General features: G+C 50.0%; 1 protein-coding gene across 2 annotated transcripts in view; it reads left to right on the top strand.

Annotated features, from left to right (window-relative positions):
• Window positions 1-8,528: 8,528 nt before the first annotated feature.
• Window positions 8,529-24,470, top strand: part of RAB15 (RAB15, member RAS oncogene family) — a 32,122-nt gene continuing 16,180 nt past the window's right edge. Inside the window, exon 1 of one of the 2 annotated variants that reach the window (XM_019498736.2) lies at window positions 8,529-8,728. In XM_019498736.2, the coding sequence (XP_019354281.1) occupies window positions 8,605-8,728 (124 nt within the window). In that variant the 5' untranslated portion in view covers window positions 8,529-8,604. The remainder of the gene's footprint in view (window positions 8,729-24,470) is intronic. The other variant, XM_006270831.4, reaches the window with a different exon arrangement.

Below are 24,470 nucleotides of genomic sequence, written 5' to 3'. Positions count from 1 at the left end.
GCTTTGGATCTGATGGGCTGAGAAGCAGATTCAGCCCTTCCCAACCAGTCCATCCCCTTGTTAGCCATACACTGACCATGTCTTACTGGTTTCTATGGAAAGGTTCAGAAGACCATGCTCCATTAATGTTGATTATTAACTCATTTGTTGACTGGCATCATGGTTCTGTGTAACTTTTCCCTGAGTCTGTTGTCCTGGCTGCAGCAATTTGTGGAACAGGCTTAACATGTCCTGAAAATCGTTGTCCCCCCTTTCACAGCACATTCTCTAGTAAGATGTTTCTCCCCTCATCAGAGCCTCCCAGAACAGCAGTTCCTGTTGGAAGCAAGGAGTGAAACAGGTCAGCACGTTACAAAACCATTGGGGGGGGGGGGGGGGTGTTCTGCTAGAATTGCAGTACTGGATGTTATCACCAGATGGATTTGGGACTGGTGCCTGAAGGTGACTGAACACCACTTTGCATAATTTTAGGCTGATGAAATACATAAAGTCAAGTGAGGCTCTTAATATAAGAGCTCTGTGGGAGTTACCTTAACAGTTTAAGCTAAATGTAAACCCTCCATTCTTGTGTGCATGTGAAACTAAAATATTTATGCACAATATTATTTACTTACTAGGAGGGTAGTAAAGCACTGGAACAGGTTACTCAAAGAGGCTGTGGATTTTCCATCCTTGGAGGTTTTTAAGACCTGACTAGACAAAGCTTTGGCTGGGATGATATAGTTGGGGATGGTCCTGCTTTGAGCAGGGGGTTGGACAGGGGCAGGCAAGCAAAATACGGCTCATGGGCTGGATTCCACCTGCCAAGTAATTCCATTCCACAGAGCCCCTCCATAAGCCCCCTGTAAGACCTGGCACTGGGCTGCCCCTCTGCAAGCTGGCGCCTTGATGTAAGTGGTGCAGTTCTGGTTGCTAAGAAACCATACGGCCCACCCCAGCCTGGCCTGACCCAGCCCCAAGCTGGGGGGGGGGGGGCAGGTGCTAGACACAAGAAGCCTCCCAAGGGCTTGCTTCTTAAAGGAAAGCTGATGTTTTCCCAAAATCACCTGACTCCAGGGGCTGGGGCTTCATGAAAACCAACTGATGCTGAATTCTGGGTAATCAGATGGCGGGAGCTGGCAACGCTGGCTGTGGTCCTTGGATGCGTCTGCCTGGGCACCTGTATCTTGGCAGGCAGTCTCTTGAATGCTGAATTAGTGTGGTTGCCTCTGAAGTTGCTTCCTTGGAGTGGGGATGGTCCGACCTAGTGTGACCTCTGAAGGAGAGCAGACAGCAGGCTACTTGGAACAAGTCATTGCTGCTGAACTCAGGCCTTCATCCTAGTCACAGCGATCTGGGCAGACTTGTATTAATGCCACTTCTCTGTGACTCACCCTGGTACAAGTTTAGCCCTGGCTCAAACAGGCACAACTCCTGTTATTACTAATGCTTATATCCCAAGGTAAGTTTTGGCCCCCGAGTACCATGCTGAATGGCTGTATGGCTTTCCTATGCTACTGCTTCTGTGTTTCATGTGCTTGGCAGAGCTTGTGTCTGGTCACCCTGTGTTTGCTCCCAGCCTCCCTGCCTGCGGGAGTGGGAATGCAGGTACGGGCCCACTGGGCCGGGGCCAGGGACTCCCTCTGGGAGAAAGGGACAGGAGCACAAGGAGCCGTGCGCTATGGGGCCAAGTGGGGCTGGCCCCGTGCCCTGCCACCATGTGGGCTGGGGCTCGGGTGGGAGGGCTGTGGTGTTGGACTGAGCTGCCTCTGCATGCTGCCACCACTTGTGGCCAGGGACTCAGGTGGGAGCTGCATGTTATGTGGCCAGGTTGGGTTGACCCCACACCTTGCCACCATGTGTGTCTGGGAACTCAGGGGGAGCACTATTGAGCCAGGTGGGGCTGGCCCTGAAGCAGAAGATGTGTGTTACAGGGTGGGTGGGGCTGGCCTGGCACGCTGCTGCTACCTGCAGCTGGGGACTGGAGTGGGAGTGCAGGGAGCTGCACATTATGGGGCTAGGCGGGGCTGGCCCTGCTCGCTGCCACCACATGCAAATCCAGAGGCTTGGCACACCCCTGGGACTCTGAGGACCACCCTCTGCCACACACATACACCCCCCACCATAGCCCCAAACGCACCCACACAGCACCCACCGCCCACCCTGCCCCACACCACATCCACCATACGCACACTGCACACACATACACTGTATACCCCACCCCCCACACAGCCTCCCACAGCCCCCATACACACTCCCACCCCCCCACCATAACCCCATACCCTCCCACCCACCCCAACCACATATCCCAACCCCCTCCACATCCACCCCCTACCCTCCGCCACACACCACACCCACCATACCCACACTGCCCACATACACCCACTCCCAATCCCCCCCACATACATGCCCTTAACCGCCTCCCATACAATATACAAGGGTAAGACTGTACTTTGAGCTATTATGCAATTGTGTCTAGGTACACTATGCAAACACATATAAATCAGGACAATAATATTTTTGTAATTAAAATTAAGATGAGTTATAGTAGATGTTTGATTTTTTAGTAAATAATTTGTTGTTTTTTCCAGTTTCAAGGTGACAGTACCCTCCCTCCCAAAAAAAGTACAGGCAACCCCCACTTAACACAGTTTTGCTTAGCGTTATTTCACTATAGTGCTCATTTAAAATTCGTACCTGATTCCACTGAGTACTAGCCAGTTTCATTATAGTGCTCATTGAAATCGGCGAGTTTCTGCCGGGGTGTGGAGGAAAGCAGAAGTGGCAGCAAAAACGAGAAGCAGTAAATAGCAGTGAGTGAGTGGGCGGCTGTGAGCGTGGGGCCTGCACTGGTGCCCCGGGGCCAGGGCCAGTGAGGGCCCAGGGCAGGGAGCCAGGACCCGGGCTGACACGTGGTACTGGAGCAACCGACCAGCCGGTAGGCAAGTGGGTGGGGAGAAGTGACAGTGGCTGTGAGAAGCAGCAAGTGGCCGGGTGGGGTGGGCTTGAGCATGGGGCCCACATTGGTGCCTGGGGGCCAGGGCCGGCGGGGGTCCTGTGTGGGGCGGGGCAAATTATATTTATTGACATTAATTTCTATGGGATATTGGGTTTTGCTTAGCACGGTTCCGCTTAAAACTCATTTTTTCCGGAACCAATTAGAGCACTAAGCAGGGGTTGCCTGTACTTCCAGGGCAAACGCAGGGACTTCTGGTGGCAAAGGCCAGGGGTTAGGGGGTGGGACTTCTGGTCCCAAGATGGCGACCAGGGGGCAGGGCACCCCTCTGGGGCAGGGCTACCCTTGTGGCCCCTGACAGCTCACCATAACTCTTTAACTGGCCCTCCAGCTGAAGTAATTGCCCACCTGTGGACTAGATGACCTCCTGAGGTGCCTTCCAACTCTAATTTTCTATGATTCTATGAAATATCAATTACTGATTGGAATGAGACCTAGTGTTCATGCAGAACATCTTGTCTAATGAAGCAGCCCCAAGGAGGAATGGGTCAGGTGGTCCAGATGAGATTAACCCTCTGCAGTCCCTGTTAATCCTCCAGGACCCCCATCTCACTTAGCAGTGTTCCTGATGAATTGTGTGGTAGAGAGCAGGCAGTGGTGGCCAGAGCTCAGGTTTGGACTGCCCGAACAATAGCTGACCAGCCTGAAGCCTGCATCACCCTGATGAGCCCTGCTTTAGCCAGGCCTGGATTTGGCTTGCTCTGGCAGTGAGGCTGGGGCAGCAGGCACTTCCATATATTCATGAGGGCTCTTCTATGTAGGGAACTTTTTATTGTGCCACTCTGTTGGCTTGTGGGTAAGGTGTTTATATGGCTCCAGAAATGTGTTCAATCCTCACTCCAGACATGTGCCAAAGGCCGCTCCCAGTGGATCCAGTTGTACATGGGTTCTTGAGCTGGGGAGCCACAGATGGCTGGTTGCTGTGGTAGTCAGGTCACTCCTTTTTGGACCACCAACTACAGAAAGTAGCATATCTTAGCCATACTAACCATATGGTTTCTATGGCTGGTTGGACCTTTTGGACCACACCAATCTAATTATACCAGTACAACTCCATAAGAAGGCTTTGACTATAGAGGTGAATTTCCCATTGCAGCTCTCACAGAGTAAGCTGCCCCAAAAATAGCTCTTGATGCAATTATCCTTGGCATTGTGTTCATGAAACACATGACTGTATTCCAGAATGATTTTACTTTATTTCCAGGTGACACTGTTCCAGAATAAAGCCCCTTTTCTTCCAGGATACATCAATTCTGGAGTGTCCATGCACTGGAGAGCTATTCCAGGATAGCAATAATGGCGAACTTCCCCACACAGACAAGATTCCTTCAACTGAATGCAGGAAGATGTCAAAAGCAAAGGCAAGCAACAGCAAGGAGGAGTGAAGGATCTGCACAGGATGTGCAGCCTCTGTGGCAAGGAGATTCCTTTCCCTTGGTGCCAAGGCCCCCAGCACAGGTAAGATCAGATGGTGCTGCTGCCTGTGCTTTTTCCCTGTCTGGCAGTGCTCTGATCGGTTGCCATGGCAGATCTCCATGGCAGTGCCCTCCATGTCCTGCTGAAACAGGGAGCATGCTCAGTGCTGCTTTCCTTTGAAGAATCCTACCTATCAGCCATGAGACAACACTCAGATCTACAGATAGGCCTTTATCGCTACATTCCAGTTAGCAGAGAAAAATAGGTGGAGCCAGTGGCCCACAGAGCTGAGTGGAGGGGGAGAGTGCACAAGAACCAAGGGCACGAGGTGCAGATTCAGGACCTGTACATAATATACTCTTTCACGCCACATGTGTGGAGCCTATGAGACTCCTGCCACAAGAAAGTGTTGCAGCCAGGGCCTAGGTGACACTGAAAGAGCAGCTAGCTGTGCATTTCTGTGGCTAACGGGAGTACTCAGAGTGAGTGAACGTTGACATTGTGTGAAGAATAGTCAACCTTTCACCCCACAGCTTGCACCAGTCTCTTGCCAGTGATAAGGGAGAGATATAACTTGTGGCAGACCCTCTCTTAACTCATTCTTCTTCTTCCTCTGCAGCATCTGGGAGGGCTGAGTGGATTGAACTATGATCAGGCTGGCCACACCAATGGTTTGGTGGGGATATTTGTTATATGTTACCATGAGGTTTGCTAAGCTGGATGCTGTGTATGCACAGAATGTAGCTTCTGCCCAGCTGAATAGGTTAAAATGTTCACATTCCTCTTGCCCTCCTAAATAACAGCAGTGTAAAGACTGCATTCCACAGTGGTGTCAGAGAAGTGCTTGTGATTGACTGGGGTGGGAGGCATGCATATGACTGGGAGCCAGGACTCCTGGCTGCAATGGGCCCCAATGTATCAGGTAGCTCATCTGTATATCCTTACCATTAGCCTGTTTGCAACATTGCAGTATTCATCTAAGAAATCCACAAAAAGGGTTACCGTGACTGAGGCTGTTTGAGTAATCCAGGGTTTAATCAGGGAGGATCTTGCTTCGTACTACATGACCTCCTGATGTCCCATCCAGTCCTACTTTGCTATGATTCTATGATTTTCTATTATTCTACCCTCTCCCATCCCACAATATCTAGACCAATTAGTACTATCTGCTGTTGACTTTTTTTTCTGAATATATATTGAGGAGCCCTCCCAGTGCCATGGCTACCAGCAGTGACTTGACCTCTTACTGGGTGGACAGTCTTGGGGTCAGGGACATGATCCCAGAGAAAACTATTTTGTTTGGCCAAGTAATGAGCTGTTAGAAATCACTAGTTGGCCTCACTAGAGGCTGGCAGCTTCCACCCATCAACATCCCATCAGCACTTGCATGTAAAGCCCCAGTATCTCATTTCTAGCATGTCATATGGAGCTGGAACTAGCTAGGGTGAATGTTTCCTGCCACTGTGACCACACACACACACACACCAAGAAACACGGGCTTTGATAAAGATGCCCTGTATTTGTATTGGGAACCAGTAGATCATGGCTTTAAACCTCACATTTCTTGAGTGTTGTCAAGATCCTTTCTTGGAACAGCTTGAAAGAGAAGTCAGGTAGCTAGTGGCCAAATCTTAACCAGACTTCCAGGAATAAGGTGCTGGGTACCTGAGGAGTTGGCAAAATGGGGGATATGTATATGTAAAACTGTTTCAGTGTGTTAACCATCCAGCACTAGTAGCTGCCCTTAAGGGCGTAACAGCCTATACTTGGCTAACCTGATAACCCAGTAGGCACTAGCCTGTGCCATCATGCTTAAAGTCTTGCTGATGATAGGATTGCAATGACGTTTGTAGTTACACATCATAGAATTTTTTTTTTAAATCTGTGCACATACCTGTGTTAAAAGAACTGGAAGGGTGCATAGTGGAGAACTCAGAAGTAAGGAAATGCCAAAACGAGAGGGGTAGCCCAGGCATGCGCATTGTAATGCCATGCAATGTAACTTACATGGCCACAGATTTCCTCCATCATTCCCCACTTCCACCTCATACAATGCATGGGCTGACTTTTTTAAAAAGTTTTCACTGTTTCAGAAGAGAATGAGATTGGGGGAAATGTATGTTTCAACGTTCTTACAGCTGCTTTGTTGAAGATTTCTAGGGGGGGAGAAGCCACCATGGGGTCAGGGATGTACCTCCTGCTGTCCCTGTGAAAATCTACCTAAATTTGGCCAAGCTAGGAGTCATCAGCCCTGGAAAACCTCAGGGTATACATGCTTAGTAGAAACTGAGTAGAAAGGCAGCTCAAACCACTGAAAGTCCATCCGCACTAAGCATGCTCCATACCTTCCCAGCATTTAGTGCTGATCAGATAGACTGTCTGCACTGTCTCACACATTTCATCCTCCTGCAGGGCCACTGAGCATGCTTCAGTTTAGGGAGGGAAGGACTGAGCATGACTGCCAGGAGCTTCAGGAAAAGCAACCTGACTCTTTTGTACTCTCAGTGCACCCTCTGCAAGTGTTCTGCATGGAGGGGGCAGGAAAGAAGAGATAAGCAAGAGATGCAGGTCAGGGGACAGAGGCAAATGACAGGGAAGCAGAAGGTGCAGGAAGAGACCAAATGAAAGCAGGACAGTCTGTAACCAATGGAGCACTCTCCTGCAAACCTGTAAAGGAAATGAGAAGAAGATTCCTTATTTTTAGAGAACTGAAATTTTGGGACCATCTCCAAAGCAGAGTGCTGGGGCAAGGATCCTGCATCTCTTTAAGAGATGGATGATTTATGGCAGCAATGCTATGGACATGACAGGGTTCAACTACCAGTTTGTGTGCTGTGTAGTTATACAGTTGTGACCCCCAGGTTAGGATATAAAGGGAGCTCTGTAGTGTGGCATACATGTGACAATCCCAGGACTCAGGGCTTTGCTGGTCACTAGTTGGGGCCAGGGAGGACTTTTTTTCTACCTCATAAGAGGCCACTGCCTTGGGATGGGTGCGGGAGAGGTTCATCTTCCTCTGAGGTACTGGGATGTTGGTCACAGCCAAAGGTTGGGGTGCAGTGATGCTCATGTTGGTACTTAGAGAACTCAAGAGGTTCCTGGCGGGAAGGTCTTGCTGTTCCATGAGAGGCTGGATGTGTACTGGACAGGGAGGAGTTAAGAGCTGCACCCCCTACATTTATTTTATGTTTTTATTTAATTTGTATCCGAGGCCAAATTAGCAAAAACTAATTCCAAGAGTCCAGCACCATAAGTGGCCCTACTACCGGCAAACATCTTCCACCCACACCTGAGGCTTCAGATGTTTCCAAAACCTTTGGCGGGCATCCTACTTGCAGGCCCAAGCCTGGAGGCTCGGGGTTTGGATGCCCCCAAGTTTTGCTTGCCCTTAGCCATAAGGCTCTCAGAGCAAGCAAGGGACAAGCCTCCTATTTCCATAAACTGAGCTTAAAGCTGCTGCACCTCAGTGGGTCCTGAACCATGCCAGAAGAGCAGTTCTCTTGTGCCATGGTTCAGGAAAACTGGCTTCTTGGACACAGATGCATGGTATTTCCCCTGGCAGGTTAAGAAGCCACCAGGCTTGTCCTGAGCCTTCAAGATGCACTCCTGCCTTTGGGCAGGGATTGGACTTGAGGTCCTTCCTAACATGGAGATTGCAGGATGCCCCAGTGTGGGCTCGGTCCCCATCCCAGGCAGGGTCTGCATGGTTTTGACAGCACCTTATGAAGGGAGCTTGGGGGCAGGAACCCCCCTCTAGATAGATAGATAGGTAAATAGATAGATAGATATGTATTACTTGGTTAGTCTCTAAAGGGGCATCTCTGCCCTGCCTCACCTGCCAGTAGCACCACGCATCCTTCCAGGCCCCACTTTGAGGGGACAGGGCAGGGGGGGCACCTGCCTCACCGAGGAGATGTACAAAAAGCTAGAAGTCTTGGTTCCAAAATGATACCTTTTATGCGACCAACTGGGACCGTTGTCCATCACCAAGGAGGTGGCACTGCCAGCAGCTGCACAGCGGAGACCCCGGGCGCTCCCCGCCCCTGGCCCGGGAGGGCTGCGCCGCGACTCCGCCCCGCGCGCGGCCGCGCCCCGCCCCCCGCCCGCGGCTCTGTGCTGGGGCTGCAGCCCCGGGCGGCGGCGCGGCGCGGCGCGGCGAGATGGCAGCGGCGCGGGGCTGAGCGAGCGCAGCCATGGCCAAGCAGTACGACGTGCTGTTCCGGCTGCTGCTCATCGGCGACTCCGGCGTGGGCAAGACCTGCCTGCTCTGCCGCTTCACCGACAACGAGTTCCACCCCTCGCACATCTCCACCATCGGTACCGAGCCGCGCGCGGGGCCGGGCCGGGCCGGGCCGGGCGGGCGAGCATCGGGGGCCGGGGCAGAGCTGCTCTTTGTCCGTGGCGCCGCAGCGCGGCCCAGCGCGGCCGGGCCCCTGCCTGCAGCAGCCGCTGCCCCTCGCGGCGCTGCAACCGCCTGCTGGGCCAGGGGTCGAGACCCAGCTTGGGGTAGCCTCAGCAACGGGGTGTCCCCGCGCACTGGGGTGGCCCTCAGCCCCGTGGGACCTCTGTGGTGTGCGTAGCGGGCGCGGGGAGAGCAGAGCACTCTTAACGTTTCCATCCCTGTTGGGTCTGAGCTGGTCCCTGGGCCGCTGCCCTGTCACCCAGGGAGCCCTGCAGGAGGGAGGTGCCAGAGCCCCTCACACTGGACAGGCCCCATGCCCACAGGCGCCTTCCCCTCGCAGTGCCCGGGGCAGTGTGCTGGCTTTGGTACGGGGGGCCTGATCTCTGTGACCCTTCTGGTGGTCGGACTGGGTGCGGGAGTCTTTCTGCCGTAGCTCGGTTCCACCGTTGGGAGGTCGTGTTGCCTAATCTTCCCCTGCCAGCTCAAGAGGTTTCTGTAGTCTCCTCGCTTCCCACCACAGACTAGCACATCCTGTTGCTGTGTGTTGTGAGGGCCCTGTTGGGCTTTGCCCCAGGCCTGGCTGCATTGCAGCAGGGGGCTGATATAACCATAACCTAAATTGAGTGGGAGAGAGGCTTTCCTTCAACATCCAGCCCTTTCTCTAGCTGAAGTACACAGCAAGGACTGCCATTTTCTGGAGGAGAAAGTAGTCCCGGAATCAAAGAACTAGAGCTATGTTTCATTTAGGAGGGGAGTGAACCTGCTTTCTTCCTGTGTATACTCATCTCTCTGTTGGGCTATACACTCAGCAAAGGGACTGGTCATTCTGTGCTTGAAGTCACTTACTCTCCTATGTGTGAATCCAGCCCTTGGGGCAGCAGCTTTCCAGGAGCCAAGATCTGGCTATTGCAGGAGGCTCTGTTCCATTTAATTCACCCTGCCCTGAGTTCTTCAGGAACCACATTGTGGGGCTGCATAGCTAGATACTGTGTCTGCCTGTCTTCTGTTTCACACTCACCCCAGCATGATCAGTGCCCTGGAGAGTCTGGGGAGACAGAGCTGTCTAGCTGTGAGAAGAGAGGAACTCATGTTCCTCCAAGCCTAGGTGACCCATCCCAGCCAGGGACAAGGAACTAGCCAGGCCACCAGTTGCCCTTGTGCTCTCTGAAGCCTGGAGGCTAGTGGGACCCAAGCTATTTTCTCTGCAATCCCAAGGGCTTGCTTCTTAAAGGAAAGCTGATGTTTTCCCAAAATCACCTGACTCCAGGGGTGGGGCTTCATGAAAACCAACCGATGCTGAATTCTGGGTAATCAGATGGCGGGAGCTGGCAATGCTGGCTGTGGTCCTTGGATGCGTCTGCCTGGGCACCTGTATCTTGGCAGGCAGTCTCTTGAATGCTGAATTAGTGTGGTTGCCTCTGAAGTTGCTTCCTTGGAGTGGGGGTGGTCTGACCTAGTGTGACCTCTGAAGGAGGGTAGACAGCAGGCTACTTGGAACAAGTCATTGCTGCTGAACTCAGGCCTTCGTCCTAGTCATAGCAATCTGGGCAGACTTGTATTAATGCCACTTCTCTGTGACTCACCCTGGTACAAGTTTAGCCCTGGCTCAAACAGGCACAACTCCTGTTATCACTAATGCTTATGTCCCAAGGTAAGTTTTGGCCCCCGGGTACCATGCTGAATGGCTGTATGGCTTTCCTATGCTACTGCTTCTGTGTTTCATGTGGTACTGGCTCCTCTCCTGGTAGGATCAGATTCTGAAAGGTGCTGCATGATGTGGATGCCTGTGATGGTACAGGGCTAGCTCAGTGACCTGAGAAGGCCTTTCAGGTCTGCTTGCCCTGCTGTGATTTGACTGAAACCAGAAAGCAAACAATAGCTCACTTGGAAGGGTCTTGATCCTTAAGCCTAGCTTCCGAATATTCAGGGGTGGTTATATTGTACCCAAAGCAATTCAGCTTGGTGGCCCTGGTGTGATTTTCCCAGAGGAAGAACTCTTGTTTTCTTTCTTCTCTCCATCTTTCTATTGATTAAGCCACACCTGAAATGTGATGTTTCACTGTGAATTTCAGATCTGGAGCTTGAGTTCTCATAGAATATGATTGCTTGGAAGTGATGTATGTAAGAGTAGAGATTAATTCCATTTAAAATAGCAGCTAGCTGTGAAGTCTACAACTGAAGTATGTCAAAACTTGGGGTGATATCACCCTGGGTTCTTGACTGATCATGAGAAACAGGATTGGCCCTGCCTCACTTCCTTAAACATAAGCCTGAATTCAGATTTAAGCTTTTTCAAAGTTCACAGGCATTTGAGGCCTGAGACTTGTCCTGACAATCTCTATTGTAGTATCATTGGTTTTTAGGGCACATATTTGAGGTATTTCTGTGTGTTTTTCCTTGAAGCCTCACCTCCTGGAGTCCAATGATTGGACAAGACTCTCTGCTCAGTTGTATAATGGACATTACTGGCCCTTATGGTTGTGGAGGAAAGCTGGAAAAACAAGACTCTCAAAAGATCCAACACCAGAAAACAAATTTTAAAATCCCCAGTATTGTGAAATGATGGATTAAGAATGAGTCTCCTGGCTTTTGGGGGCCTAACTCATGCTTCTCTAAGGATCTGTTCTCAAGACTGCTGTCACACTGTTTCCCTAGAGCAGGAGTAGGCAACGTTTTTTTGGCTGGAGTGCCAAAAAAACCATAATGTCTACCTTGGAAGGTGCTAGAGTGCTGACATGTTGGAGCCTGGAGCAGCTGACCATGGGCCGGCTGCAGCCAGCCCATGAAGCCCAGTCCACTTGCAGCGGGACTTGCAGCCTCCAAGCTTCCTGCTGGGAGCAGCCTGGGCTCCGTGGCTGGCAGCAGCTGCTTAGAGCCTGGGCTGGTGGTGGTGTGCCAAGCAAAATGGCCTTGCATGCCATGCTCGGCACATGTGCCAGGGGTTGCTGACCGCTGCCCTAGAGGCTGGTAGAGAAATGGAGTAGGGCAGTAGGAGGGGCCCTTGTGGTTAGGTTCCCTCATTTAAAAACACAACAAGTTCCAGCTGGAAAATGCAGCAGCTGAGGCTTTTTACAAAATGGGATCCTCTGTCTTCATCTGACAGATAAACAAATAGTGTGGCTGCTGGGAGGGCCAAACACCCCCCAGCCCCTGTGGAGTTTAATGGAGTGACAGAACAGCTAATCCTAATCTGGATTTGGAGCCAGTGATAGAAGAGACCTAGGTTTGACTTCGTAGAATCATAGAGAAGTGGGGCTGGAAGGCACCTCTGCAGGTCATCTAGTCCAACCCTCTGTCTGAGGCAGAATCATTTCTATCCAAACAATCCCTTGCAAATCATCTAACTTGTTGCTAAAACTTCATAGTGAACCCTGTCATGCAACTACAAGGTGTAGCACCTTAATCTGCCACAGGTAAAGCAGGGGGACAATGATGGTCATTGTCTTGCTGCTACAAGGATTGTTAAAATATGCTCAAAAGTTCTAAGGAAGAGAGCCACACATCCCAGTACAGGGAAGGCAGACCCTCCCCCCTCCATAGTCCACACCAGTCTGACCATGGGGTAAAATTCCTTCCTGACCCCAAATGTGGCAGTTGGTTGGATCCTAAGCAAAGGAACCTCTGGGTTTTAGTTCCAGCAGGAGCACTGGCACACCCCAGTCAAAATCCCCAGCCTTGGCTGCAGCCAACCCCCAATGCTTTTGCAGAAGATGAGAAAAAAAATCCCTGTTGTGTAGCAACAGGAGGGGGAAAATTTCCTTCTGGACTCCACGAGGCAAACAGCAAAGCTCAGAAGCATGGGAAATACCAATAGTAGAGCATAGGCAGACAAGGTTCCTTGGGTGAATCTGATATCTTTTATTAAACCAACCCAAATAGTTGCAGAATAGTTATTAAGCAAGCTTTTGGGTTCAAAAACCCTTCATCAGGCTAAGGAAGTTTCAGCAGTCGGTGTGTGCTCTTCCTGGATGGAATGAAAAGTAAAGAAGCCAGCAGCTAGGCTGGTATGCATACAAGACAGGTAGTCAGTGAAAATGTAGATGAGTCAATGGGTGAGAGACAGGTGGGTGGGGGGAGAAGAGAGAGAAGGGGGATGAAAGTGGAGAGATACCTGGGGAGTCAAATGTCAGGCAAAATCACCCCGACTCTCCCTGTGGTCACTGGAAATGGCTGCACTGTCATATGTGGTACAAGCATGCAGCCCCTGCCCAGGCAGATCCAGAGGGGGTTTGGTAGTGCAGTTGCACTCTCCTTTAATTCCTGTTCTAGTCAAAGTTTAACATAAATTGCCCAGCAGGGACAGCCACATTTCTATTCAGGTGGAACTGAGGGAGTCAGTTAACTTCATGGCTCATTACTATCTGTTTGATTCTTGCTAATCTCTTCACCACATAGCTATTAACAACCCATGATCTTTCTCTAATCAAGCTATTTTCTTCTACAATTGTTACATGTGTTATCTATTCCTGGCAATTTGCTCACCTACCCTAGGGTGTCCAATACAGGTGTGTCCCTACCTAGGTACCTGTACTGAGTGGCATTGGGTGTTTATAAACATGTTCTGGGAGGAGGTGGGGGGCACTTTAATTAGAGTGGCTCTGAGAGCTGCTCTAATTAAAGCTCCCAGAAAGTCTCATATATCAGTATCCTTGTACTTCAAAATGGTGATGGGGGCACTTTTTCTAAAGCGCATTGACACACAAGATGCAGGAGGTTGCTGGAGCACAGTAATTGAGCCTGCTCTGACATGCTAGAATTACAGCATCTCAGAACAGCCTCCCTGCTCGTGTATAGGCACCCTGTGTTCCTAGGGGATTTGAACCCACAACAAATCAGATGCAGGGGGGGACAGGGCTGGGTAAACTGAACTGTGCCATGGCAAAGTGGTAAGTAACAGCAGGGATTTGCAAAACAGGTAAGTTACTGTAGTGACCCTTTCCTTCAGTCACATTTGGGTGCTCAGAGGAGCAGGGGAGGGCTCAGTGGCATGTTAGAGCGGTGCTGCCAGGGCAGCATAAACCCAGGTGAAAGGTCCAGGTGGCTGGGGGATGATGGGGAAGAATCTGTTCAGGGTGCAGTGGGTGCATGGGGGCAGGATAGGACTTGGTGGGACATGAGGGGACAGTGATGTCTGATAGGGCTTGGGGAATAATGGGGTGAGGCTGAGTATGGGGGATATGTTGGATAATAGGGGACAGAGTAGAAACACGGGCATTTGAGGTGGCAGGGGCAATGCATAAAGGGCAGTGAGGGACTTCTTTGGGGGCATGGTGGAGTGTCTGAGGGACCCACATGTTGGGGTTCAGGCAGTTCTGTGTGTAGTCAGGTTGGGGGTTAACAGCTGTACTTCTCTGGCACCAGGTGCCTGCCCCACCATAGAGCTGGCAGTCATTCCTTGCCACAAACTCAGTTATGTTTTTGTTTGGATCTCAAACTGAATAATATAGCTCTAGGCCCCTAAAGCTTCTAGTTTATTTTTAATTGGAGAATAATATGCATTGTGTTATGCGATGATACACCACACCACCTCACTCCCCTTTTCAAAATCCTAGAACCATCCACGTACCTGCTGTGAAGGGTCAAGAAGTTTTCATTCTTTGTGGTGCCATGCAGTGGATTAAAAATCCCCACAGTGCCTCCCTGAAGCTGCTCCCAGCTGCATCCTTTCCTGAGTTTCTGGATAGGGTTGAAGCTAGGTGCTTTCTGACGAAGCAGAACCATGCCTTTCATGTGCGCCACAGGCACCTGAGCATTCACCCTCTGCTGACAACACTTCTGCCAGCAGTGAGGATGACCTCGTGCCTCCTTTCACAGTCTGTCCCATTGCTTTGATTAAGTCCCTCTCCTTTGGTCAGCTATAACCTTGCTTTGCTACCTTGTGGCTAGTAGATGTTGTTCCCTAGCAACTCCCTCCCAGAGGAGCAGCCCTGGAGTCCAGACGATGGAAGGTATGCACTCAGTATGCTGGTTAGCCCTCTCTTCTGTAAGGAAGCAAAGCAGGTGGATTTCTTTCTCTTCCAGAGTCTTGAGCTCATAGGCAAGAAACAGGCAGGATCTGTGATCAGACGGTAATTTAACATGGTTAGAAGCAGTCTGACAAAACTCAGCTTGTTAATCAAAGGCCCCTGGTGTCTTTATGCATGTGACAGATGCTCTGGAATATTACATAGATTTTTATGGGCTTGTCTGTGACTGTATTCTTGGTTCAGTAGGTAAGATAAAGGATTCATCCTGCAGGAACCAAGGGTGGGTAACAAGCCCTCTGACATGTCCACACCCCCTGCCCAGGGTAAGAGACAGACTGTTTTGACTAAGTGCAAAACCTTTTCAAAGGCCAAGGCCTTGAAATGTCATGTAACAACCTGTCCTAGGAGGAAAGAGACACTTTAAGAACTGCCAAATCCAGGACTTCAGCAGGCCTTGCAGAAGGACCTGGAATACTTTAGACCTGCCAAGTTTCCTGTCCATGAATGACACGTGCCCCCAGTGGCTGGGGGGCATGGTGGCGCTGGCAGGAGTGGGAGCATGGCAGCAGGGAGCTCCCACAGATGCTGCCAGCGCTGTCGGTGGCAGGGGGTGGCAAGCGCCAACCAGCAGTCGGCGACCACCCACACCACAGTGGGCAGTGGCCAGCAGTGATCACTGACTGCTTGCAGACGCTGCCGGCAGTGTCGGCAGCAGGGGAGTGGTAAGTGGTGACCACCCGCAAGTGCAACCAACAGTGTTGGTGGCACCTTTTTGTAGGGGGTGCACCACCACGCTCAGGGGGTGCACGTGCACTCGCATGCACCCCCTACACATCGCCACTGCTCCTGTCCTTCCTGTGACTACCCATTGTCAATGGGTCATTAAACTCAACATGCACCTGAGCTGTCTGTTGCTTTATGATCTGCTTTCTCCAGAGGGTTTTTGTTCTGAATAGATGGTACTTTGCTGTGTGAGAGCTGACTGGTCATTAGTTAACCTGAGGGAGTATGGCTGCAAGTGCTGAACACAAGTATGTTCAGCCTATGATGTGATTACAGTGAACAGCAAGGGTGTGTGGCCCAATGTCCTGGCCTGGAAAGAATCATGGAATCTGGTTCTAAAAAAAGAGGACAACTGGATGCCTGTGACTTGGCAGAGTACCACAAGAGATGCAGCTAACTCTCCTGTGGACAGCCAGAAGCAAAAACTAAGCTTCTGTGTCCACATACTACTTCACAGCATCTGGGTGACCAAAGGCCTCTGATAAATTGGGCCATTCCTCTTTCTGTATGTGCCCAGCGTGCAGAGACTTTATGACTTCCAGTGGTGCAACTGATCTGTCCACACACTTCAGTATTCAGCACTGCAGCCAACTATGCCAGTTGCTGTTTTTCCTTTATTGATGCCTATGTCCTGTGCTGCAGTTGAGGGTTGGAGCGGATTGAGCTGCTCCCAGGCTGTGGGGTCTAGTGAGCAGGTGTAACCAGGACAAGCTCCAGGAGGACCCTTGATGCCCCTTCTCACCCACCACACCTTGATGTGCTTATTGCATTGAAAGGGAGGCTGCTTAAGAGTCCTAGAGCAAGCCTCAGTCTACCTAATAGCCAGCAGATACTCACCCACCACACCTTGATGTGCTTATTGCATTGAAAGGGAGGCTGCTTAAGAGTCCTAGAGCAAGCCTCAGTCTACCTAATAGCCAGCAGATACCTGCTGGACCCCACTGATCTCAATCCTACCCTCAAGCTGTGTGGGTACTTTCAGCCTGCCTGTGCCTCATGGTTCCCATAAGCTTTAAGGGCTAATTACATAGCTCTGACCTCCCCTTTACACCATGCCCATGTCTTGCTAATGTTACCTGTCCAACCAATCTAATAACTTCCTTGTAAGGGACTTGGCCTCCACCCCTTCTCTCACACTGGGCCACTTAGCTCAGGATCCACTGTGTTGGACCCAGCTTCTGGGCTCCAGTCCTGTTGGGCTTTGGCTTAGCCTCTCTCAGGCTTCAGGCCCCTGGCTCCATCTCTGCCCTGCTCTGGGCACTGGGCTTGTGGCCCCTGTCTCCACCCCTTTTGGGCACTGGGTCCCCTGGCCCTTGTCCCCACCCTGCTCTGGGCACTGCTACCCCTTTTTGGGCTCCACGCCCTCTGGCCCTAGGCTCTGTCCTTCTCTGGGTTTGCTGCCATTTCAGGCTGTGGGCCCTCTGGCCCCAGTCTGCACTTTGGGCCTGACCCCTAACAGGGCCCAAAGCAGTCACGTGCCCCTCGGGCACTAATGGGACCTCTGAACTAACCCTCAGTTTCTTCTGCAAACCAGTATAAAATATGACAAAGAAATATGCCTATCTGGCTACCTACATGTACAACAAGGCTTCCTCTTATCCTGGGTCAAATTCCTCTGCAAGGTAGATGCATTCTGCTTGCCTTCCCCAAGGTAACACTGGTGCCAACTATAGGAGCTCTCTTGGTCTTTGTTGCTCCTTCCCCTTCAGCCTCCAGGACCAGACTGTCCACTCTGGCTCAGCCCCTGGGTTTATAGAGTTGGAAGCCATGCCCCAATTGGTCACATGGCTCTCTGAGTTCCCACAGGTGTTTCCCGAGTAGGCTTCCTGACTAGCCTTCAGTGCAGCTTGCTGCTGCTGGTCTCACTGCTTGGAAAGCAGGGCCTGTGCTCCCAAGCAGGGTTCTGGCCTGCTGGATTATTACAGAGTAGCCAGCTCTGTTGAGCAGAGTAACTCCTAGCCTCTGCCACTTCCCCAGGCTATATATTTTCCTTGTAGCCAGCCCTGCCTACTACTCTTTTCTCTTCAAGTAACAAGAGCCTTCTGGCTTTCTGTTCCAGCAGGACAGCTAGACACAGGATTAAGACCTTTGGACCTGCTACTACCCTGGTGGGTGACCCCTGAATAAGTTGTTTCCCCTCCTTCCTGGGACATGCTTAGACTTTGGGCTGTCTGGGCACAGACACCCTGTGGGGCCTGGCACTCTGGGACCTTGATGTGCATTGGCACCATTGGGGTACCCAAATAAATAAAAGACTCTGCTTTCCCCTCCTTTCATGCTTCTGGTAGTGGCTGGTTTTCTACATCCCTCTAATCTCTCACTTAATAGCTGACACTTAGTTTGGTGGTGTGAATGGGAATGTTTGCATGCTGTAGCAGGCCCAGTGAGTGTATCCCAGATCTGGTAGGGGGAAAAGCAGAGGGTGGAAGGGTCAGTGCAGTGAGCAGAAATGGCTTAGATGGAGTTTGAATTCTCTTCCAGCTCTTCTGGAGGCTCTGTAGTATGGTGGCAGCACTGCCCACTGCTTTCCTTTTCTCTGGTTCTGTTACAATTCTGCTGAGCTTTAAGCAATCAGGCATGGACTGAATCTCCCTGGAAAACTTGTCCAGTCATTTCTGGGGAGAAGGTTAGGGAAAAGAATATAGTGGTTTGATGCATTAAAAAAAAATTCCATGTTTTGTGGGTGCTGGTGGGGGCTGTAGTAATGAGTGATGGGCTGAGGGATCAATCATCACCTCTAGAGTCTGCATGACAGAACCACAGTCTCCTGGACCAAGCCCAGCGTGAGGCCTTGTCAGGGATAAAGCCAGTCTTGGCCTGTGTCCCTATGCCTTTCATGACCATGAGGATATTCTCTCCATGATTCGAGTGTGGGGTGCACAGTAGGAATTTGAGGGGGACATGATAGGGGATGACCTTCTGAGACTGTGAGTCAAGGGATGGGCATCTAGAGGGGGAAGCCTTGAGTGACTTTTAGGGAGGGCACTGGTAGGTCTGAGCGGGGAAAGAGGCTTCACTCAGGCCAGGCAAAAAATGGTGAGCAAGGAACTGGATACTCTTCAGTTAGGATGCAGGCTCTGCTAGAGCCTACTTGTAGCTGGAAGCTTCATCCTCAGCTCATACTTGCTTGCACTGCAGTCTGAGCTGAGCCCTCAGTGAGCCAGTTCAGTGGGGTCATTTGTCACTGTCATCCCTCTCCATCCTTATGGGCACGTGCTTTCTTCCACACTTCAGCCATGACTGGGGGCAAGCACTGCCTGGTATACTTACAGGGACAAGGGTATATCTCGAGCAATGCTGCTGCCTTGCTGTTTGCTACATGCTCTTGTGTGGTGGGTCCTCAGACCCCTGCTGATCCCCACAGAGACCTGAATCAACTCCTGATGACATCCTGGGGCTACAAACTCAGCTTCCTTTTAACAGCCCTCGCCCCTTGGACCTCTCAGCCCTAGTGCTGTGCAGCAGGCACTGGCAGGGGCCTGAGTCTGTGGTGCTGTGCACATTCTCACCACAAGGTCTCCCTGGTCTCACTCTGTCATGCCATGGCAATCATTCCTCTCAAATCCCACCCCATCTATTCTTCCCCGGAGCATAAGTAGCCTGGGAAATTGAAAAACGTCTATGAGCTCTGAATCTTAGAGCTCAGATGGCTGCTGAGGGAGGTTTGCTGCTGTAACTGATTGTTTGAGAGGGTGTGAACTCCTTATTGCAAGGAGTTCTTATATGCCGGTTAGATGACCACTTAGCTGGGATAGTTCAGGCAGGGCTGATCCTGCCCTGAGCAAGGGATTGTACTAGATGTGACCTCTTGAAGCCCCTCCTGTCCCTGTTTGTGAATGGACATTGGCTAACAATGCCAATCCATCGATTGATCTCTCTCCCTCCCACTCTCTCTGTCTCTCTCTCACACACAAAACCATGCATGTGCAGCAGTGCCTGCACAACAACAGCAATGACAAAGCCTTCACTGAGTAGTCCAGCAAAATCTGGTCTCTTCTTCTGTGCAGCTGGTCTTCTCCAAAGACAGCCCCAGCCTTTTCCTCTATACCAGAGGTGGGCAATTATTTCAGGCAGAGGGCCACTTACTGAGTTTTGGCAAGCCATCAAGAGCCACATGACAGGCAGCCAAGGGCAGATAAATATTTATTTTCTAAATTTTTTAGGGACCCTTCAGGCCGGATAGAATGGCCTGGCAAGCCGCATCCGGCCCATGGGCCGCATTTTGCCCACCCCACTCTATACTGAAGGGGCTAATTGACTATGTAAAAAAGCTACTCAGACACCCACCTTTCTGGTTCAAGAACTGTTGCTGTCTCCAGTTCTGTATCCATTTGGTTATGACAAGATGAACACCTGCTTCAGAGCAGGGGGTCCATTTAAGGTTAAGTTGGTTCTTCCAAAGTCATGTAGAGTGGCCTACCAGTTCTTTAGTAATGCAATAATAATTAAGGGCTGGGCCTGGCAGTTTGTACACTGTGGTGTGCAAGGTAGTATCTCAGGATCCTGGTGCTTTCTGCAGCTGACCAAGCTCAAGGTACTGGAGTCAAGTGACAGGAAAGCTAATTGACAAGCTAGGGACATATGCAAAAGCTGTGAGCAGAACTGAATGGACCCCATTTGTCTCAGAGTGACTATGCCAGTGTGCTGGGTCAGTGCTCAACACCCACAGGGTTCCAGGAGCAGCTTTTTGGTTAGATATGGGAAGAGGCACTTACAGTGCCAGGGTGCTGCCAGCTGCTCATCTGGGCATCTATTCTACGTCAGTCTCACTGGGAATTCAGACTCTTCAGAGCAGGAGCTGTTTCTTCTGAGCTTATCCAATGCTGAGCACAGTGGAGGTCTATATCTGTGGCTGTGAGGCCCAGACTGGCAATATATATAGTGCTCATGTGGAAGATGGAATTTGGTGACACTTTTAATACGTTCCCCTTTGCAGGGATATTTTGGGACTCTTAGAAAAGTGTCCTGAGATACTGTCTTCTGACGGTGCCTCAAAAATATGGAGCAGCTTGCAGGAGCAGCCTTCTCACAGTCTCCTTGTGCACGCTGGGCCTGTCCTGTTCTTTCTTTATTTGCTAAATCTATATGCTTCCCTTCCGTCAAAAAAAGACTCAGGTGGCTTGTGATACAAAACAAAATGTTATAGAAACAGAATAAAATATTAAAGTAAAATAATACAATCAAACAAGCCCCCAAAACACCAACAATTCAAAAGCAATCCACCCCACCCCTCCCAGTTCCCTGCCTCTGAAAAGGGGAGTCTCTTCCCACCTTCTCAACCCAACCTTGCTTCCCAGCCCACATTCACTTACTCACTACCTCTATAAAAGAACACAACCAGAAAATTGTTTCCTGTCCCCCCTCATATTTTTCCCATCCCTATCCATTCTCACTCCCCTGCCTCACACAGTGGAGCCCCCACCACCACCCACCCCTCACAATGTTTATTTTCTCTTCCACTCTTCCAATCTGTACCTCCCTCTCATAGAGGGCTGTTGCTGTCTCAAAATCCACTCACTCAATTCTTGCCCCACTAGGAAGCATATTATTCAAAATCTAAACAATAACATCAAACAATACAATATCCACCATCCCTCTCTCTGTCCTCTGTCAAGGGGCAGACAAGGGCAATACCAGAGCAGGCTGCTGTTCTTTTAAAAAGCCCCAGGCTGGTCGGAGCCAGCCGACTTCTAGCTTGGATAGTCATGTAGCATGCTTGATGCTCAGTATCTCAATCCCTCTGCCTCCCCTGTTAGAGTAGGCATCTTTAGTGGGCTAGCACCAGCTGCTTGTCTTCCTGATGCAGGTCTCCTCTGGAGCAAAGGATGGCCCCTCTATTGCACTGCCAAACCTGAATCAGTGTACCTTGACAAGGCAGACTGAGCAAGCTCAGGTGACAAGGCTGCCTCCTGTTGAAGAGGTATTGCTAGGCTCCTTATGGCATCATTGTAATGACACTGGCCTACGGCTCAATGGAGTCAAAATACACCAAATGAAACCCTCCAGTGGTAATGGTTCCTTCTACTGGAGCACTGCCCTAATTAGCTGGCTCTGGAAGGTGGCTGTGTGCACAGCACAGCCACTGCTGTATAGCTGTACCATGGACAGCTCCACACAGGGACGTGCTTCCTCTGCGCCTCCATCCGGAGTCTCCTGTTTCTGTTTCAAACACACCATATGTCACAGGGATCAGATGGCTGTGAACCCTGGTGCCCTCCCCCAGACAGGCAGTCTGAGACACAAAATGACTGTTGTTACTGTTGGGATTGAATGCATGACTCTGCTCTCTAAATAATAATAATTAGCAGCTGACGAATTCTCAATTTCCTACCAGGGCAAGATCTAAATTGGTAGAAACCAAGGAGGGGGGAAATGTTTAGAAACACATTTCAATCCAAGGCCTTGGTATTCTTCCAAATCACTCCCAACAGGGGGAGGGCAGAGAAAATGAGTCATGGGCCTGAGTTGAAATCCCAGCTAAAAAATTTTCAGGGGCATCTATGCTGCACAGCACAGCTGGTCTCAGTAACCAGCCACAGTACTGTGCATATGGACAGGTGTTGGAGGTGGGCTGGGCAAGAAATTATTTTTTTGTCGCACAAAACATTCTGAGATTTCAGAAATATTCCTGTTCTTCATCCAGACAAAACCAAGAAGGTTTCCCTACAAATCAAGAGGGAGCTGCACTAGACAGCCAGGACTGGTGGTTCTGTGTGCCTCAACTGTGGGAGACAACTTTACATCCTTTCTTTGACTGCTTCAGAGCAGGGACTTGCATCTGGATCTGTCTCACTTTCACCAGAAATGCCATCATTGGAGAGAGCTTCCCTGGCAAAGCTTAGTCACAACACATCTGTTCCCATAACATTTTGATTTTGATACCTCACCCTTTTCTGACCAAACTGCTTGAAAAATTCCTGGCCAGTTTTAATTGAGCAGTGATGCTCCACTAGCTCACAGTGAGCAGGATGGTACCCACACAGTTTTCTCAAGTGATTTGCCAATCTGGGAATATATGCATGTCTGCATGTTTGACTGGTGAAGATGTATAGAGCATTACTGCTGAATGTAGCCAGGCAAGGCTATTCTCTGTTTTCCTCTGGGCAGCTTTACACAGTGGGTTTCTAGAGCTGATTAGCATTCAGGGGCTTCTGATTGTTTGATGCAGTTAGCTGTGGGGAGGAGGGAACATAGCATAATAAATGGTGCCAGCCCTGCAGCAAGGTTTTCCTGCCCTACATTTACCTGCTTTGTATCAATTGAGCTTAATCTCATAAATTCCAAATTAAACAAAATTGGCATAAGCCAAAATTACATGTCCACCTATGCATTACCATGGATTTAGCTGAACTGAAGTTAAATGGGTGTAATTGTTATAAACAACCAAAGTCTCTGGTAGCAAAGGCAGAAAGCCTGGATGAAAAGACATTGCAGGAATCTCTTCTTTCTCTGAGATTTTGCAAAATTCCTGTTTTAGGGTGTGGCCTACCCTTGCCCTCAGTGCTCCTGTGAGAGAGATGCCCCCTGTCCTGTTTTTTGGGATGATTATGTATTATGCCTGAGGTTCATGGGGTGTTTAAGGAGGGGCAGAACCTTTGTTTCTCAAACAGCAATACCTTGTTAAGGTGGTTTGGGATTACTGGTCCTCACTCATATCCAACTCATACGAATAGCTCCACGTGCTGTACCTTGGGCAACCACTTTCGCCAGTGGGCTGAACTTGGTAAGGGGAGACAGTTCTCATCATTAAGAGCTGTCCTCTGATCATCACAATGGCAGCTGTGCTGGAAGAAGATATTTTTCAGTGGCAAAGCTGGTGGACAAAGATGACAGTAACCACAGCCACTGCTTTGGGGATTGCCTTGCGAGAGGTGAAGGCTAAAAGTAAACCCTGACAGAAAATCTGGAGTGGAGCCCCTAAGGCAGTTAGGCAATTATTTAGTCGTCTTTCTAGCAGCTTCTGCAACTTACCTGGCCCCACATCGTATTGGTTCTACCTTTCCAGTAGATAAGTTGGCAAAATCAATAGGGTGATTCTGAAGTTTGGGCAACTCTTGATCACCTAGCAAATGCCCAGTCTTTTGCACCCTGGAGAGGTTACTCCAGCTTTGTCAACACATTGAAAGAAATGGGAATCAACAGTTACTGGTTATAAGCCATGGATTGATTGGCATAGATCCAGGTGCCAGGGATTGTCTCCCATGGTGGGAGAGGTCATCACACCTCATTGGAAAACTACCACCTGCCTGAAGCTGGGCAGTCCCCAGCCAATAAGGTGTTTTCCCACCACAGTCTGGTGCTTCAGTGGGTGCTTGAAGCTTAGAGATTCAACTTGAAAGCAGACTGCTATCACGTACTACCAGCTACTACGAAAAACGTAAGGAAAAAACTTTATATCCTAAAGAGTGGAAGTTGGAATGTACGGACAATAACCCCGGGTATATCCAACGACCTCCAAACCATTGACAACACATGCGAAAGTACAGTAATTGATGCAGAACTGCTGAGACTGAATGCTGATATTGTCACTCTACAGGAGACCAGACTACCAGGCACTAGCTGCCTGAAAGAGAAGAACTACAACACCAGAAAAGGGTAGTTCATAGATGCATAGATTCTATGAATTTATGAACTACCCTTTTCTGGTGTGGGAAACAGCCCAAAGAAATTGGAGAGCATGTTGTTGGGTTTGCAGTCAAAAAATAAGTTGCTGTTTGCAATAGAACCCACAAACAAAGGCTCTGAAAGATTTATGGTTCTTTGACTCACTAGTCCTGTCAGTCTCTTATGTGCATACGCTCCAACTCTCACCACTTCTTCTGAATCAGAGGACTGCTTCTATGATGAGCTTAGTGCTTTAATAATATTTCTCCCAAAGAAAAAATCCTCCTGCTCAGAGACTTCAATG

Source organism: Alligator mississippiensis, chromosome 2 (genome assembly GCF_030867095.1).
Source record: "Alligator mississippiensis isolate rAllMis1 chromosome 2, rAllMis1, whole genome shotgun sequence".
Classification (NCBI taxonomy): Eukaryota; Metazoa; Chordata; order Crocodylia; family Alligatoridae; genus Alligator; species Alligator mississippiensis.
The sequence above is the reverse complement of the archived record's forward strand: the minus strand, read 5'-3'. Positions and strand labels throughout refer to the sequence as shown.